At 38.3% G+C, this 17,103-nt stretch overlaps 3 protein-coding genes across 4 annotated transcripts; 2 read left to right on the top strand and 1 right to left on the bottom strand.

Annotated features, from left to right (window-relative positions):
• Nucleotides 1-163: 163 nt before the first annotated feature.
• On the top strand, nt 164-6,747 carry rsrc2 (arginine/serine-rich coiled-coil 2). Of its 2 annotated transcripts, none has more exons than XM_038702975.1 (10): nt 164-307; nt 1,679-1,823; nt 2,302-2,342; nt 3,683-3,843; nt 4,109-4,240; nt 4,345-4,392; nt 5,223-5,308; nt 5,393-5,658; nt 5,820-5,909; nt 6,022-6,747. In XM_038702975.1, the coding sequence occupies exons 1-10, from the start codon at nt 302-304 to the stop codon at nt 6,205-6,207; spliced, it is 1,161 nt and encodes a 386-aa protein (XP_038558903.1). In that variant the 5' UTR covers nt 164-301; the 3' UTR covers nt 6,208-6,747. The 2 variants fall into 2 exon arrangements, with proteins under 2 accessions (XP_038558903.1, XP_038558902.1); XM_038702974.1 differs by having other exon boundaries at nt 4,345-4,461.
• Nucleotides 6,748-7,052: 305 nt separating this feature from the next.
• Nucleotides 7,053-9,194, bottom strand: si:ch211-110p13.9 (uncharacterized protein LOC562347 homolog). The gene is made up of 4 exons (XM_038702976.1): nt 8,745-9,194; nt 8,209-8,338; nt 7,991-8,124; nt 7,053-7,910 (listed from the first exon to the last, which is right to left on the bottom strand). Exons 1-4 carry the CDS (start codon nt 8,862-8,864, stop codon nt 7,146-7,148), a joined length of 1,149 nt encoding a protein of 382 aa, XP_038558904.1. The 5' UTR covers nt 8,865-9,194; the 3' UTR covers nt 7,053-7,145.
• Nucleotides 9,195-9,228: 34 nt separating this feature from the next.
• zcchc8 (zinc finger, CCHC domain containing 8) lies at nt 9,229-15,908 on the top strand. The gene is made up of 14 exons (XM_038702973.1): nt 9,229-9,496; nt 9,655-9,697; nt 9,778-9,852; nt 10,203-10,305; nt 10,396-10,473; nt 10,580-10,683; nt 10,965-11,030; nt 11,154-11,214; nt 11,312-11,448; nt 11,570-11,712; nt 11,863-11,975; nt 12,418-12,504; nt 13,433-13,553; nt 14,084-15,908. Exons 1-14 carry the CDS (start codon nt 9,244-9,246, stop codon nt 15,148-15,150), a joined length of 2,451 nt encoding a protein of 816 aa, XP_038558901.1. The 5' UTR covers nt 9,229-9,243; the 3' UTR covers nt 15,151-15,908.
• The last annotated feature ends 1,195 nt before the right edge of the window (nt 15,909-17,103 follow it).

The raw sequence follows: 17,103 nt of genomic DNA, 5'->3' as shown, positions 1-17,103 counted from the left end.
ATTATTATGTAATTACATATCACCACATTGTCTTCAATAAAGTGGAATTATCTTTTTATAGTTTTACATGTTTGCTGTACCATTGATTTTTGTTTGGTCCGTTTGATTTGGGTTATGCAAGTCTTGTTGGAATATGCCTGAATGTAGAGGATTCAAGAGGTAAAACCTGGCATCCCAGATCAAATTAGTTGAGCCCTGAGCCCCAGACAACGGCTGTTTCCCCTAGAAGCTAACTACCTCTATTCGTTTGTACAGTGAACAAATCAACTACTGTGTGACATATATATTGTACTTCGGGATCATGTCGGTAAGTACCATTACATAATGATAATTAAGACATATGCGGATGCACTAATATCTATGTATCGTTATACGTTTACGGTTCTATTTAGAAATAATTTTTCTTAAAGATGGCGGTTAGCTTAAGTTAGCTTAGCGACGTAGCTAACGCTTACATTGCTCTCTGACGAAAGTATGAATGACGAACGTCGTTGGATTTAGCTAGTATAGATAGCGTGTTAGCAAACTGGTTTGTTATCTTGTCACACTACCGTTTCCTTAACAATCAGGGCAGCGTTATACTATACATTGGTTGACAAAGCATTGTCATGAAATAATAAAATCATCCGGATGTCGTATGTCGAATTGGTTAAGAGAATAGTCTGAAACAACCATCAGTAGCAGCTGGTTAACATTGTGAAGGCCTGTGACATGGATTTTACTTTATTTAATGTTATTCGACTAAGCTAGTGCTATTGATAGCACGTTTGAAAGCTCTGTTTTTAGTCTGTGGATGATAACCACAGGCCCATTATCTAAAGTAGGCTAACGTTATATCAAATTGATACTGAATTATCTCTTGACTTTATTCTGAGTGGTCTCTGTTGTTTAAACAGATATTCTAAGGATGTCACATCTAAGTTAATACCACAAGATGTACAGTAAATTGGAAAAACAGAATGTGCAAAATGAAAATAAAGTCCCCATAAATAGAAGGCAGAATTAAAAAGTTTAAACAATTTACTTATAAAGTAAACAATCAGTATTAATAAAGGAATTCATTGAAAAATATCATAATAACAAGTTATTGTGGGCCAAATCAATGCCCTAAAACTGCCTTTAAAAATCTTTTTGAACCCTTGACAGCCAAATGACATGACAAGTATCAAATCCATTAAATTAACAAAGATATTAGGAAAGGTTAGAGTAATGCAAGTAGCACTTTGAATTTGTAAAGCTAATGAGCAAATGTATGATATAAATGCTTGAAATTAGAAAAAAGAAATTATTAATTGATAATCTCGATTAGAACTGCTCCAATAGGACACTTGTTGTGTAACTAATCAACTTAAAAACATAAGTAACATCATGAAATTGGTTTGTATTTAACAGGGTGCAGATCATCATTGCCTGTGTGTGTCTCATTTGCAAGATTGAGTGAAATGATTAACCCACAGTAGAAAAGTAATTCATTCAGAGACATTAAAACACATCCTATATTACACTGTCCTAGTTTTAATTGTCTCACACACTGGTGCTTTAACATCATTGCAAATCTCAGTTAGCCTATATTTCAGGGTGTTCTAATGGGCTAATGTTAAGAAATAGTTCACACTGCCTTCATGAGTGCGTACACCTACAGTGTGTATTTTTTTTTTCTCATATCCATTTCTTTCAGGCAAGTGACAACGACTCTGTCGACTTGACCAGAACAGGTTCTCCAGTTCATCACAGAAAAAAACACAGCATGGAGTCATCTCGATCTCCCAGAAGCTCCAAACACCACCATTCACGCTCACGGTCACGCTCCAGGGAACGAAAACGTTAGTATTCAATAATAGTATCCAGAAAGTGTTGAATACGCCAGAAGAATTAGGGCCATGGTATGATATTTGTTCTCAGTATATACACTCATGAGGTGTATCAGTGGAGTGTGTGGGAAGACGAGAGTCACCCACTGTTTTAGCCGTGAAAATGAATGTATCCTAATATTTGTGAGGTTGTTGAAGTCGCTTCACTATCATCTAGTTACATTAGCATGTGACAGTGATTACATAATTTTCAATTAGTGGGAAATGTCTGCAGTCATATTATTTTCAAAAGTTTAGATTTAATGTGTCAATTAATAAAGAGTCAATTCCCCAACAGAAACTTCTGCTCCACTAACTTTATAAAATACTATATACTGTAGCTTTACTGCCTGCTTCTCTGAATGTGCTTGCTCATTTTTCTTTAAAAGTTTGCTGAGAGGGTAATTTTGAAAAATACGTTTGTCAGCACTCTTCTTTCTGCTGTTTACAGGTGACAGAAAATACAGACGGAGTCGCAGCAGGAGCAAAGAGGTAAATAATAAATTCATTTCTATGACTAGACACACATTTGATGTGATTTTGAAGGCCTTAAGTTGTATTCCTTATTAATTTTAGGTCGAGGTGAGTATATTTTATTAGGTAAAATAAGATTAAATAACCAAAGTTAAGAAAAAAACACATAGAGGGAGATGGGTTTGCGCACATGGAAAGGGTCCTTTTTTTAACCCTCCCTATGTTGACATGTCTCAAAGGAAGCTTTCATCCTTGGATATCTGTCATTAAATGTAACCATATTAAATGGTGAAGAGTAGATATTTTTTCCTTTTTTTTTTTTTTTTTTGTTAAAACCTGTGTGTAGATCACATGATAACATTTCTACAATAAATCATACTCAGCGTGCTAATGCACGAAGAGACTGAACAGAAGACCCTGCTGACATAGCAAAATAATATGTCTACTACTGGGACAGGTAACTATCTGCCATTCAAACTCTTTGTCTCTCACTGTTAGTAGAAGAATTTGAAATAACTTTTGCATCTCTTTCAGCTAGGGATGGGCATAAGTAAACATAAAATGAATTCAAACACAATCTCATGGTGTTTGGATTGCCTTTCAAACTAATTTGTCTGTATAAAGAGTAAGAACTGTTGTCCTCTTAAGTGATAAGCCACATCATACTAATAATAGCCCATTCCAAACTATTTACCCATGAGGTAAAGATGGTGTGAGAATTTGACTTTAGTTGTTGCATAGGAAAGATAAACCTGATATGTTGTAGAAAAGCATGATTTTAATTTAGTAAGTTTATCAGTATTTTTCCTGTGAATTTATAATTGTGTTTTATGATGTAAGTTGGATGCCCATCCCTGACCATCAAGTTCAAAGCACTTAGGTAACATTGAATTGTTGTTGTTGCTGAACTGACAAAAGTTTTTTCCTGAGGATCAGATCGTAAGTTTTGCATGCACACTCGTAAAAGATTTGAGAGACTCTTTCTATAATTATGTTGAAATTAATGTAGTCAAATTGGTCTATACCTGAAATGCCCACAGGTATATATGTATATATATATATATATATATATATATATATATATATATATATATATATATATATATATATATATATATATATATATATATATATATATATATATATATATATATATATATATATATATATATATATGTGTGAGCATTTGTAATGTTCACAGAATGACATTCTATATATGTTATGAAAGTGGATTTGAAATGACAAGGTTTTTTTTTTAAACTTGTCACAATTTATTACATACCTGCTGCTTTAAGCCATGGTACTAACTCTTTTTGTTGCGCTATTTTCCTGAAAGAGACAACTTCTTCTTAAAACAGGCACGAAAGAGGGACTCTCAGAAGCCATCAAAATCGCACAGAAAAACAGATGAGCAAGATCCAGAGAGACTTTCAGCAGAGAACGGAGAGGAGCGATCCAGACGAAAAGACAGGAGGCCCTCCAAGGGTCGGAGCTTGTCCAGGTCACACTCACGAGAGAGGTTAGTTTGGTCACTAAACTGCATAAAGAAATATGTTAAGCAGGTTCTAACTGTTTTAATGACACAGAAAAAAACATTGTTATCAAGGGTCTGTAATAGTTTCTGGATTAATAAACAAATGTATCCTTATTCCTATTGTAGATGTCCTGGTGTCACTCAGTAGACCCATCTATTCAAAACATTTATCAAGGAAAAAACTATGGTCGGACTCTGATTCATGCCAATAATATCTTTGATTCATGTTGATGGGTCTTGTTGTTTTCAGGCGACATAACAGCAGAAGTAAGGACAAACGGCGATCACGATCACGCAGCCGGGACAGGAAGAAGAAGGCAAGGTCTCGTTCAGGTTCAAGGACCAAACACCGTCATCATAGCAGAAGTCGCAGTAAGAGCAGGTTAGTTTAATTGAAAGGTCAGGGGATTAAGTGTTTTTGAACTCCTCTTTTTTTTTTCTGCATGATTGCCATTCTACATTGACTTGTTTTTTTTATTCCACCAGGGAGCGAAAGAAAAGGAGTGAGAAAGTGCGCAGAAAGAGCAGAAGCAGGTCTGTTAATCCACCTGCCTTCCGGGGCCGAAACACAGCTATGGATGCACAAGAGGCCCTGGCCAGAAGGCAAGGCAACAGCTTACAGGGCATTTACAATATAGATGGTTGGTCATTCTGTTCTGGCCAATTCTGGGCAATGTTAGTGGCAATTATTGCATCTGCATACTTGCAGCTACAAAGCCTTTTTTTTCTCATTTCACAGACATTGTCAATTTTTACTGCTCTATTTTAGTGCTATATTAATGCCTGGAATTTTTAAGAAGATGATATGGCTAGTACTCAAGCACAGATTAGTTAACAGAGAAATAAATTTAAACCTCACCATCAGCCTGCAACTGAGACATTCTTTCCTGAAGTTACTCAGATGAAAGTTGTAGACCACTGGTTTTGGCTGTAATTTGACTTCTCATTCATGTTGAATTTGCCAGAGAGCATTGTTGTTCATAAAAAGAAATCGCATTGGTAGGAAAACAGGGAAACATAATATTGTGATAGGTGTGGTGTACTGTTGGCCTAGGTGTTTTAAGACACTGACCGTAATTTCAGCAGCCACATATTTTAGTCTGGCCGGGGACCTTTGTTGCATGTTGCCCCTCCTCTCTTTCTCTCATCTCATGTTCAAATCTTTACTGTCCCCTGTTAAATGAAGGCAAAAATACTCAAATAATACATATGCTGACCCTAATTTCAGCTGGCTGATGTCTCCAACATGTTGAGCTATGACTTTTTGCTTACAGATCATATCACAACTTTTAGGTACACAACAGCAAGCACACTGTGCTTTTAAACCAAATAAGTAATGAGATCTTTACTCTATTTCTTTCCAGGCTGGAGAGAGCAAAGAAACTACAGGAGCAGAAAGAGAAGGAAATGTTTGAGAAACAGCAGCAGCAACAGCAGGAGATAGCTGCTGGTGAGAAGCACTTATTGCACCAAGATTTAAAACCTTGAGTCCAGATTAGTTACTTACTTATGCTGGTTGTTGTTTTGTTTCCAGTGGCTGCCCCTATTGCAGCAGTAGCTGCTGCTGCTGCAGCGGCTGCCTCAAACCCCGGCCTAAATGTGGCAGCCCTCCTGGCCTCTGGGACGCAGGTCACGCCTCAGATTGCTATGGCAGCACAAATGGCAGCCCTTCAAGCAAAAACACTGGCAGAGACTGGTATTGCTGTTCCCAGCTACTATAACCCATCCTCTGTAAACCCCATGAAGTTTGCAGAGCAGGAGAAAAAGAGGAAAATGCTATGGCAAGGAAAGAAGGAAGGGGTAAGATTTAACTTTGTTTCTTGTTTATCCACCAGTTATTTCCCTAATTGTCTAAACATACTTACAAAATATGTCTTTAGAAAAGGATGTTTTAATGTACAATATTTTAATATATATTTAACATTACATATTGCCTATCATTTCTGTTTTTAATTTTTAAGGACAAGTCTCAGACAGCTGAGTTGTGGGAGAAGCTAAATTTTGGAAACAAGGACCAAAATGTTAAATTTCGCAAACTAATGGGTATTAAAGTAAGTATTAATTATTATTTTACTTAACCAGTAGGTGTGGTTTGAAGCTACGGTTAAGTCTTCTCTATATCACAGTTATATCAGAGTTAAATTGAATGTGCTGTCTTTACAGGGAGAAGATGATGCTGAAGCTTCCAAACCAATTAACGATGAAGGCATCAAGACTCTTCAGAAGCAGGAGGAGATGTTCAGGAACCTTGACGTTCAGTATGAGATGGCTCGGTCTCAGACCCACACCCAGAGGGGAATGGGCCTCGGCTTCTCCTCCTCATTCTCACGTGGAATGGATTCAATCTAGTGCCAAATACTGGCTGTCGTTGCCACTCATCTGATCATATAGGACCACCAGTTCATCGCTAGCCTTCAAGCCTGCATGGATGTTGCTCTGAATCTGTAACTTATTTATAGATAAACATCTCACATATTGGAACATTATAGTGTAAATGGCCAGATGCTGAGTTTGTCTCAGTGTTTATTAATCTGTACATCTCTGCAACAGGACGCATCAGTTTGACTGACTGATACTGGTTAAAATTAGATATTTGTTTGAATAATGTGGTAGCTTTTTTTTAACTCCAAATATATATTGATATGTGATTGTTTGAACATAACTGAATATAATGTGGTTCAAGTGAACACTGTACATCCATCCAGTGATAGGCATCTGAAGTCAATGTAGCATTATCAGAATCCCTCAGTTTTCATTTCTCCTGATTGGGGGGAAAAACAGAACAGTGGGTTGTAATACATTTAGTCTTCAGGTTTGCCTCAAGATGTGCTTGAGGAGTTATCACATATTTCAGTTGTTGTTGAAATAAATTAGTTTTGTGTTGAGTAAGGTTTTTCATACTTTAACAATTTAACATTTAACATTTTCACTTTAACATTGTTTTTATGTGATACCTTTTTGTGGGTTACTACGTTTGGGTTCAAATAGTGTTGGTGGTTCTGGGTGTAGGGGGAAAAAAATGGTCAAAAGGTCAAAATCAGATGGAGTTAAATTGATGTCAAGTTAAATGCTACTGTTATGCTTTACATCAGAAAAAGGACATCTTCACAAAATGTCACTTGTTTACTTTAGTTACTCAGCCCTAGGTGTTACCAAACCTGATAGTAGTATGTGCATCAAAAAATAGACTGTTATAAGGAAAGAAAGCACAACTTTGCATACAAAAATTTAAAGATTTTCACTCAAATTGCAGCACTTTCTCTTGACACCTACATGGAAATCCACTCTTATTTACATATTAGACTGGAGTACAGTACATGAGCCACGCCAGTGATGAGGTTGTGGTTGGCAAACTCGAGGATAAGGAGCAGGATTGGGTACTCGCTGTGTCTCTTCTCCAAGGTGGAGTCTTCACTTAAACCCATCCAATGAAGCAGCAGTGTTCGCATGGTCTCAGGGAATAGTTCTGTGGCTAGTTCCTCAGCAGGTGGCAAGTCACTAATTCGTTCAATATGGTGAACTTTAAAGCCCTCCACTTTCTGGCTGATGCTGCTATTGGCTGCATGAAACTGCTGGCCAAGCCAACGTCCTATACAACTAAGCAGGGAACTTGAATACACACAGCCCCAGTCTTTGGCCTTTAGCAGGGCTAACACAGTTTCTGTCACATCCTTTTCTTCTAGATTCCCCTTCATGTATCGATCAATGTTCTCCAATAGCAGCGAGATTGTTTCAAGCTGTTCTGTGTAGCATTGAGTGTCAGAGGAGAGTTTGTCATCCAAGCTATGCAATTTCTGTCTCACTGTGGACACAATTTCAGGTTGCATGCTCTGTTTAGGAAAAGAACAATAATCGTGATCTGCTGATGTATTACTTGTGCCACTGCCACATACGTCCACAAATCCTCTGCCAACCTGGCAATGCTGAGGTTGTGACATCTCATTGATTGATTCTGTGTCATGCAGGCTGCTGGATAGTTTAAAGTCGAGCTGCACACTGAGGCTGTAACTCATTTTCAGAGGGCTGTCATTTATCTGCGATTTCCAAACATCCTACAAAGGAAAGGCAGTAATATATCAAAAGATATTTTAAAAAAATCAGGTAGAGACACCAAATATGAACTGTACTGTACCTGGAAGTTCTCCAGCACAGCAAGCTGCTCTTGCTTACTGTACATTTCAAAGGCTACTCGAAAAAGTCCTTGAATGCTGTAGAACCAGAGGCTGTTATTTACAGTAGGCACCTTCAACCCATGGAACCTGAATGCTGCAACAAGAAGACCACACTGTCATGTGTATACAGGTGTTTGCATTGATGGTACTTCTTTTAAACCCTCTAGTTGCATTTTACCTGAGGAGAAATGTATTTTTGTTGCCAATCCTTTCTTTGCAAACTTGGCGTGGTATCTGGGATGGTTGTCTGTACGGATGTCCGTGTTGGAGAAGAGATCAGCTCCTAAATACAGGGGAACCAGTGGACTCTGAAACAGATACAGAGATGATACATATGAAGCCACCTTAAGATATGGACATACATTGGGAAATGGACAGATTTTATATATATTTTTTTTTTTTAAAGAGCTCCTGTTTGTGATAATGTATATTACACAACAAAAAATACAATTTGTATGATACGTACATATTTAATCAGAATATAATTATCTCCACATCCATTCTGATTTTTTCGTTATACAATTAAAAAGTATATGACTGATCACTTCCCTCCTGAATGGAGCTGTGATGATAATGATGATGGGCGATATAGCACCCTCTAGCTGGTTTCGAGAGTTATGGGAAATGTGATTATAAAAACACATCTGCCATCTTAGTTGAAATTATGAGAGTTAAAAACACATATTTGTGCTTTATGTGATACTTGTCACTAACCTTGTTGGGACACTCTGTCAGCCTGAACGATGTCAGATCCATCAAGTAAATGAAACGCATTTTCCGCGAGCCCCCGTCCCACTGCGGTAAGGTTAAGTGGATAGTTGAGCAGCTTGACATGGCTGGAAGCAAATGAAGCGTCTCACTTAGTCACAGTTGTGTGTTGTCCTGTGGAAAGGCTAAGTATTTCACCTGAACGCTGTAGACAAAGGTAGAGAAGTCAAACTATCTGCAAGTAACCGAACTGAACTGGCTCAACTGAACACAGTGTGTGTTGTCGTTAGCCCTCAGCGCTGTCTTACAGACCCAAGAAGCCGTTGCGAATTAAAAGTGACTCCTCTCAAACGGAGCACAATAACTATTCCAACATTTCTGTTGTGAAATCTAAACTCGAGCATCGATATCGGAATGGTTCCTTCTCTTCTTGTAGGAAAAATGTAACCTGTAACGCTACTGTGTGGGCAAACATAAGTCCACGTCTGTGAGTCCACTACGTGACATGAGGAGGACCAATGAATACGGAGAGTCGTTGCTTTCACCTCTGAACTTCCCGTCCTGTGCTGCAGAGCTGGGAAAGATGGCCGAGCTTGATTTCGGGGATAGTGAGCTCTTTCAGCAGCTTGATGACTCCGCGCCGCCGGTCCCGACGCACATTCGCTTCACAGATGATGAGGAAGACAAGGAAGAGACGAGCCAGCTTCGGAGCAGGCTGGAGGAGTGTGATGACTACATTCAGAGACTCACTGAGGAGAATATCCTTGTGTTCAGTGTGTGCTAGCACTAGCTCACGTCTGCTAGCACGGTTAGCTCCTCCACGTCTCTGTAACCAAAACAGAAAAACAACCTGAAAATGTTTTTATTTTATTACATGTGTGTAGGCTTTCTGTCTAATTCCTTAACTTGTAGTCACATAAAGGTTTGAGAAGAAAACAAAACATCCTGACACGACCAAGGTAATAAGGCAACGTCAGTGCGCACTATAAACGAAACTGATCATCAAGTAACCAACACTAATTTCCCTCTGTCTTTACAGCGGCATCTCAATTGAAGATGTCAACATTGACGGGCCAGTTCTTCAAATCCTTTATGCGAATAATTTTATTTCAAAGTAAGCAATCGTTTCTCATCAATTAAATGGGTTTATTCACTCACGTGTGGTTTGCACAGTACATTTTTATCACCCCTGACATTGAGGTTGTAATCTGAAAAATATTTTTAGTTTAGTTGTTACTGGTACTCCCCCCCCCCCCCCCCCCCCCCCCCCCACTTGTTTTAGTTTTTACATAGTGCCTCATAAAATGAAATGGCAGCATATTAATTATATTTGTTTATATTTACTTGCTGTGTGTGCACCTCACTGCTACATTATTTAAAACACCATGTTGAAAGTGTGTGTGTGTGTGTGTGTGTGTGTGTATAAATAATATAATAAAACAGTAATAAACATCCCCCCTTTAGGCAGTGTCGTCAAGAAATTGAAGATAGCATCTGCAATTTGATTTGGAAGCACCAGAAAGCAAGCAATGAAAAGAAAAAATCCATCTTTGTCATGAAACCTCAGGTATTTACACATTATATTGTATTTTGTTTATTATCGATACAGTTGTGACTTTACTTTAAAAAAAAAATACTTGTTCTACCTTGTATGAAGAATTCAGCGTTTGCTATGGATGAAGATCCTCAGAAGTCAACTTCTACTGGTGTAAGAACAACAACAGAAGCATTTAAAGTGAGTATTTACTGTTAATTTCAGTGGTTTGCATATTGCACACATTTCTTGCCACATTAAAAACAAAATGGGATGTTTTTGTTTGTTTCTTATGTTTCTGTCATAGGTGGTTGGTAGTGTCTTATATTTCACTACTTTCAGTGTTGATAAACTTGGACAGCCTCTGGTGAATGAAAACCCCCAGCTGACCGATGGTTGGGACGTTCCAACGTATCTTTAAGATGGATAAATGTGACATGTCATCAGAAATCTACAGTCTAGTCTGTCAGGTCATTTGTTTTGAACATGTGTTGCACATGTAGAGAACCATTTTGCCATGGGATAAGAATTTTCATTTTCAAGGATAGATGTCTTTAATTTTAAATGTGCTGTTTATTATTTATTTTATTATATATTTATTAAATATCCAGCACACTTTCAAGGTGTTTAATTAGAAAAGCTAATGATTTTGATTTGGGAAACAGGATAACATTTCCTCAATTGTTGTAAAGCTATCACCAGGTTTTCAACCAAGTCATTGGCACTGATGGACAAGAAATAGAAATGAAAGACAAAAGGTATGTCTGGGGTTATTAATGAAGCATTTTTTAGTTTCCATCTTCTGTTTATGACTTGCTTTATGTCTTTGCTGTGTGGCATATAACTTTATGATGGTCCAGTCACTGATCTGTTCATTATAGACCCAAATCTATGTGTTTCAACTGCGGTGCGAGCAGTCATCAGCTGAGAGACTGTCCTAAGGTAAGAACAAGTAAGCATTATGATTGTATGAACCCAAGTTGAACATACGAAAAGTCATAACTTGATATACTACATTTATACATTATCACCTCTCTAGCCTAAAGACATGGCCGCAATTAATGAGAGAAGAAAGGAGTTTAATCAGAACAACAACCAGTCCATGCAGAGTAACCAGCGATACCATGCTGATGAAGTGGAAGAGCGGTTTGCTAAATACAAGCCTGGAGTCATGAGGCAGGATTGTTATTTTGTACATGACAGACACAAACACCATTTTATCACATGCAATATCTGTTGTAGCAAGTAAAATTAAATATTGATCATTTAATATTTTACACTATGTGTTTTTAAACAGCGAGGAGTTGTTGTCAGCACTGGGAATTGATGGCAACACCCTCCCTCCCCTGATTTATCGCATGAGGCAGCTAGGCTACCCACCAGGTTGGCTCAAAGAGGCAGAGATGGAAAACTCTGGCTTAACACTGTATGATGGAAATGGTATGTTTTTAAATGAAATTGATACCTGTGTGGTTCTGTTGTTGTTTTTTTCTTTGCGCAAACTACTGGAAAGCATACCAATGTTTTTGAAATGTACAGAGGTTGAGCTGAATCTGCATTTTTTTTTTCTTTCTCCCTTCTGTTTTCTAGTTTCAAATGACGGCAACACAACAGATAACACAAATTCACACATCTCTTATGACGTTTCCAAACTGGTAGACTTCCCAGGCTTCAATGTAGCTTCACCACACACAATGAAAGATGTAAGGCCCATGATCCTTTAATGATATGATCTTTTCAAATGTTGTGCTTAAATATATTGCGAAGTTATTGTAGTCCAGGTATCTGAGTTATTTAAATTTCAGTTATATTAATATTTTGTTTTAATTTATGGCTTCAGACAAAGGAAAACTGGAAATCAATGCAGTACTCTTTGATGTGATTTCATCAGCATTTTTGTATTTGTGTTAAAACTTAAATTTGAATTATATAATTGTTTCTTACACAACATTAATAATAATCATTCATTTGTGCAAATACTGTAGTATGGAGTCACTTTGAGCTTTATGTGTGTATGAAATATTGTGTCTGTGCAAGGAGTCAGCATCATGGCAGCTAGTTAGAAGTTTCAGTGCTTTTTTTGTGGCAGGACGTTGTTACCACAGTTGCTCCTCTCACACTTTTTCTTTGCTTTCTGACCTCAAGGAGTTTTTGCAGTATGGATCTATTCCAATGCAAAGCAGCCACATGAAGCCAAACTATGCAGCCTACCTGTCCAACAACTTCCCTATGGTAAGTCACTCAAGTGGCTTGGTTTTTTTCCTCTCAAAACATCTGCTTCCTGTAATAACTTCCTATCTGACAGTCCTGCTCCACTTTAACCAGACTTTCTGGATATTATGTGTGAATACATGCAAACATGTTGGGTGTTATTTCTTGGATCCATACTTATGCTCCATGATACCACTCTGGCTTAAAATGAAAGACACAGAGAGCTATTGAGTGATTATAATGTTACATAACAGTTGTTGAAGGATCATTATAAACCCATGGTAGATACTGCAGCTATTTCTGTCCCTTTCTATCATTAATTCTGCTCTTCTCCATCTTAGTGACACTTGAATATGAGTAAAGGTAGATGTATTAGGTTTTCATATCATGACCAAATAACGAAAAGAAGTCCACACCATTCAAACACCACTTTGCTTAACACATCCTCACTGCTCAAGGTTATTCAGTTATATAATCATGACATTTCAGGCTTTGCATCCTTATCATCTAACTCAAATCAGAAGACAGAGAATATAATTACCAGGACAGATTATAAATACAATTCTTAAAGAGCAATAAAATGTAAATGCACAAACAAAATTATATAGAAAACAAACCAGTAGAAAACATTAGGAATACAAAAAAATCAAAGTTATTGTGACACACCTGTTGTATAATCTAATCACATGAAGGATAGAAGAGAGAAAATGCAGGTCAGTGTGCATGATGCTCTAGACAACAGTCCATGCTGTTCACATGCAGTACACGCCCATTATTCATAATCCCATTTTTGACAGCCTGTCTAAGTCCTCTGTTATTCCAGCCTCTGGATTTTTATGCTATATCAGTTTACTGGCACCAGTAAAGAGAGATGATATGTGATGAGTGTGCATTTTTGGCAGAGCCCTTAAATTTTTTTATTCCACATGTCATTCCTCCTTGTCAACAGCCTGGCACCACCTGCAACAAGAGACGGCATGAATCTGACTCTTCTCCACAGCTAAGGAAGAAGACAAGGCCCAGTCCTGATCGGAACTCGAATAGGAGCTCGGATATGGATATTGAATCAGGTAACTGTTCATCTTAGTCGCTTTTTTTTTTTTTTTTCTTCCAGCAGGCAAGAACACAAAGTTACAGATGGATCACAAATTAAAGAAAAACCTGAATAAATGAGAGGAGAAATGTAACAAATCCAGAGTTGCAATGCATGGTACATAAGTAAGCAGGTTAACATCCAATCGTGCTCTGTGGAGGGTACAAAAAAGTTGAGCAGGCCCAGTTGACTGATTTTGTATCAAGATGAGGAAAAATAGTGTTCCATCCCTCTAGTAGACTTACAGAGACACAAAGAATCAACCCCAAGGAACATTAAAGCTCTTCTTGCAGCACGTGGTAGCCCACAAATCTTACTAAGACATTTTGTTGTTTTTTTCCGTTAGATTGTCACCCGCACATATGTTTTAAAACTAGCTAACAGTCAAAAACTGCAACAGTAGTCTGTAGTTTTCTTGAACACAGTAATACTTGAATCAGCTGCGTCTTTGTTTGGTCAAAGTGTCAACTTTATAATCTTTGGGTGACTTTATTCATCTTCTCTCAGACCCAGGTACACCTTATTATACTTATGGCCCAGGTGACTTCCAGTTTCAACCTCCCCTGCCCCCTGGATCTCCTTGCTTCAGTTCACCTCCTCCTTTACCCCATGGCACTCCTCCTGCTACACCTACTCCCCCACCTCTCCCTAAAGGTACACCACCTCCCACACCCACCAACGGCTCTCCAGCTCTGCGAGTGTGTAACTGGGAAATAGTTGATGAGACTGTGGAAGGAACGGAGGATGAGCTGACACTGGAGGAACTGGAGGAGCAGCAGAGGCTGATTTGGGCAGCTCTAGAAAATGCTGACACTGCCACTAATAGCGACTGTGAGACACCTGCAGTGGGAACACCTGTACCCAGTTCACCAAGTGTGTCTATTCCTGTGCATGTCGACACAGAACCTGAAGAGGTTGAAGAAGTGATGGACACAACGAGACCTGCAGAAACTTGCCCTAGCGGCAGTGAAAATCAAGGGGAACCAGGTGTTTCCTCTCAGAGCCCTGGCCCAGTCAAAGTCCAGGACGACAGCCCTCGGAGTCCTGGCCCAGTCAAAATCCAGGACGACAGCCCTCGGAGTCCTGGCCCAGTCAAAGTCCAGGACGACAGCCCTCGGAGTCCTGGCCCAGTCAAAGTCCAGGACGACAGTCCTCGGAGTCCTGGCCCAGTCAAAGTCCAGGACGACAGCCCTCGGAGTCCTGGCCCAGTCAAAGTCCAGGACGACAGCCCTCGGAGTCCTGGCCCAGTCAAAGTCCAGGACGACAGCCCTCGGAGTCCTGGCCCAGTCAAACTCCAGGACGACAGCCCTCGGAGTCCTGGCCCAGTCAAACTCCAGGACGACAGCCCTCGGAGTCCTGATCCACTGGTCTCTAATGGGGGGCCTGGAGATACTACTTCTCCTAAGCATGGCGAGAAGGTAATAGCTGTTCCTCATAGGAGCAACTTTGCAGCCGGCATTGTTCCATTTGAAGATACACCAGAATTCACTGAAGTTGCTGAAGCCACAGGGACATACCTTAGGATCAGAGACTTGCTTAAAAGTTCCCCTCGAAACCTGGCGAAGAAAAAATAAATTTGTACTATCTTGATTTGGAACACAAAGATACATAGATATTTTTTAAGGAAAAACATATATTTTCATTTTCATGACCATCCTATGAAGCATGTTTTTAGCTGTTTATTATTTTGTACCAAGGTGAATGTCTGTGTTGTAAATACAGTGGATCTGTAAACGTACAGTGAGGGAGGGGCATTAAGGGATGCTGCAACAGTTAGTAGGTTTTGACCAATTGTCAGTTTTTTTGGTAGGTGTTGTTTTTTTTTTTTTTTTTTTTTTGTAGTGTTACTTGTTTATTTTATTGTAAAATTTGTAAAATGGTAATTTCTTGACCTGTATTCATTTTTAATAGCATGGTGTTTTCATGGCTTTTTTTATTTTTGTCCCACTTGAATTGCTCTAAAATCAGTAAGTAAACATGCTTGTATTTGCTTCACTGTGTTGTTTTGTCTAGCAGCCAAGGCTAGGTGTGGGTTTAATTTTATTTTGCTGCATGTTGACAGCAGAGATGGCCAAATATGTGAGCTACCAGAATACAGTTGATTGTAAGTTATCTTTAGTGAACACATTGATCTTCTGTTACTGTAACCAGCTCACCTGCTCATTTTGATGCACATTGCAAATGAAATTGCATATAATTGAAACTCTGCACTACAACAATTTTAATTTTTTTTCAGATGACATTAGAAAGCCTGGTCCACATTATTTCTTTATTATACCATTCATCAAATAGATTCATATCACACCTGAAATAAAGTCCATTCACCCCTTCAAAGTGATCTATCAAAAATGCATCATAAAATGTTCAAATACAGATTTAACACAATTTTAAAGAATCATTATATAGTTGCTAGCTACGCACCTCTGTCAGTCAGTCATGGTTTGGCTTTTAATCAAGTGGTTGCCTGGTGGGTTTCCTTTTGGCAGAAAATTAATTAATATTATTTTTGGAGCATGAACATTTGTATTTCTAATAATTTTACAGAAGTAACTGATAATATTTGGATCAAAAACATTGCATACCACTTTAAAGTTAAGAGAATTTCCCAATATGATTAATATATCAATTGTTTTTCTTATGACTATCCATATTCCAAATTATTAGTACATCTCAAAAAATTAGAATATCATGAAAAAGGTTTTTTTTTACCCTTTTTTTAAAACTTTCATATATTCTTGATTCAGTACACACAAAGTGAAATATTTCAATGCTTTTTTGTTTCAGTCTTGAAGAAAAATCAAATATCTAGTATCTCAAAATATTAGAATAAAGAATTTATGGAAAAGGAAATCATCATCTCCATAAAGCTTGTCGGCAGATGGAAACATGAAGTGCTCTAAAATGTCCTGGTAGACCAGCACGGACTCTGGACTGGAGAAACCACAGTGGACCAACACCAGTAGATGACATGGCACCCCAAATCATCCCTGACTCTGGAATCTTCACACTGAACTTAAAGCAACTTGGATTCTGTCCCTCTCCACTCGTCCTCCAGACTCTTGGACCTTGATTTGTGAGTGCATGGTGTCTCTTGATGCACTGGCCTCAGCCTCAGTCCACTCCTTGTGAACCCCCCACCAATTCTTAAATCGGCTTTGCTTGACAATCCTCTCAAGGCTGCGGTCAACCCTGTCGCCTGTGCACCTTTTCCTACCACAGTTTAACCTTCCAGTCAACTTTCCATGAATATGCTTTGAACCAGCACTCTAAACAGAGTCATCTGTCAAGTCAGAAGTCTTCTCTATGATTGTGGTTGTGTGTACTGAACCAGACAGAGATTAAAGGCTCTTCTCAGGTCAACATTTCTGTATTCTACATTCTTTATTCTAATATTTTGAGATACTGTTATTTTTATTTCCATGAACTGCAAGCCGTAACCATCAATATTTAAACAAAAAACGCTTGAAATATTTCACTTTATATGTAATGACTGTAGAATATATGAAAGTTTAAATTTTTCAATTAAA

Source organism: Micropterus salmoides, unplaced genomic scaffold, assembly GCF_014851395.1.
Source record: "Micropterus salmoides isolate LMB-PRFRI ecotype aquatic unplaced genomic scaffold, ASM1485139v1 Ms_hic_scaffold_7, whole genome shotgun sequence".
In the NCBI taxonomy this organism is placed as follows: Eukaryota; Metazoa; Chordata; class Actinopteri; order Centrarchiformes; family Centrarchidae; genus Micropterus; species Micropterus salmoides.
Note: the sequence above shows the minus strand (reverse complement) of the source record. Positions and strands in the feature narration are given on the sequence as shown.

Bases quoted from the DNA above. Each gene is read 5' to 3' on its own strand.
- rsrc2 (XM_038702974.1), top strand. The intron at 5,659-5,819 runs GTAAGATTTAAC...TTAATTTTTAAG, and splicing joins GGCAAGGAAAGAAGGAAGGG to GACAAGTCTCAGACAGCTGA. The intron at 5,910-6,021 runs GTAAGTATTAAT...CTGTCTTTACAG, and splicing joins GCAAACTAATGGGTATTAAA to GGAGAAGATGATGCTGAAGC.
- si:ch211-110p13.9 (XM_038702976.1), bottom strand. From the start codon at position 8,864: ATGTCAAGCTGCTCAACTATCCACTTAACCTTACCGCAGTGGGACGGG. The intron at 8,339-8,744 runs GTTAGTGACAAG...TATCTGTTTCAG, and splicing joins TGACAGAGTGTCCCAACAAG to AGTCCACTGGTTCCCCTGTA. The intron at 8,125-8,208 runs GTAAAATGCAAC...TTCTTGTTGCAG, and splicing joins AAAAATACATTTCTCCTCAG to CATTCAGGTTCCATGGGTTG.
- zcchc8 (XM_038702973.1), top strand. From the start codon at position 9,244: ATGAGGAGGACCAATGAATACGGAGAGTCGTTGCTTTCACCTCTGAAC. The intron at 9,698-9,777 runs GTAATAAGGCAA...CTGTCTTTACAG, and splicing joins AACATCCTGACACGACCAAG to CGGCATCTCAATTGAAGATG. The intron at 13,554-14,083 runs GTAACTGTTCAT...ATCTTCTCTCAG, and splicing joins GGATATGGATATTGAATCAG to ACCCAGGTACACCTTATTAT.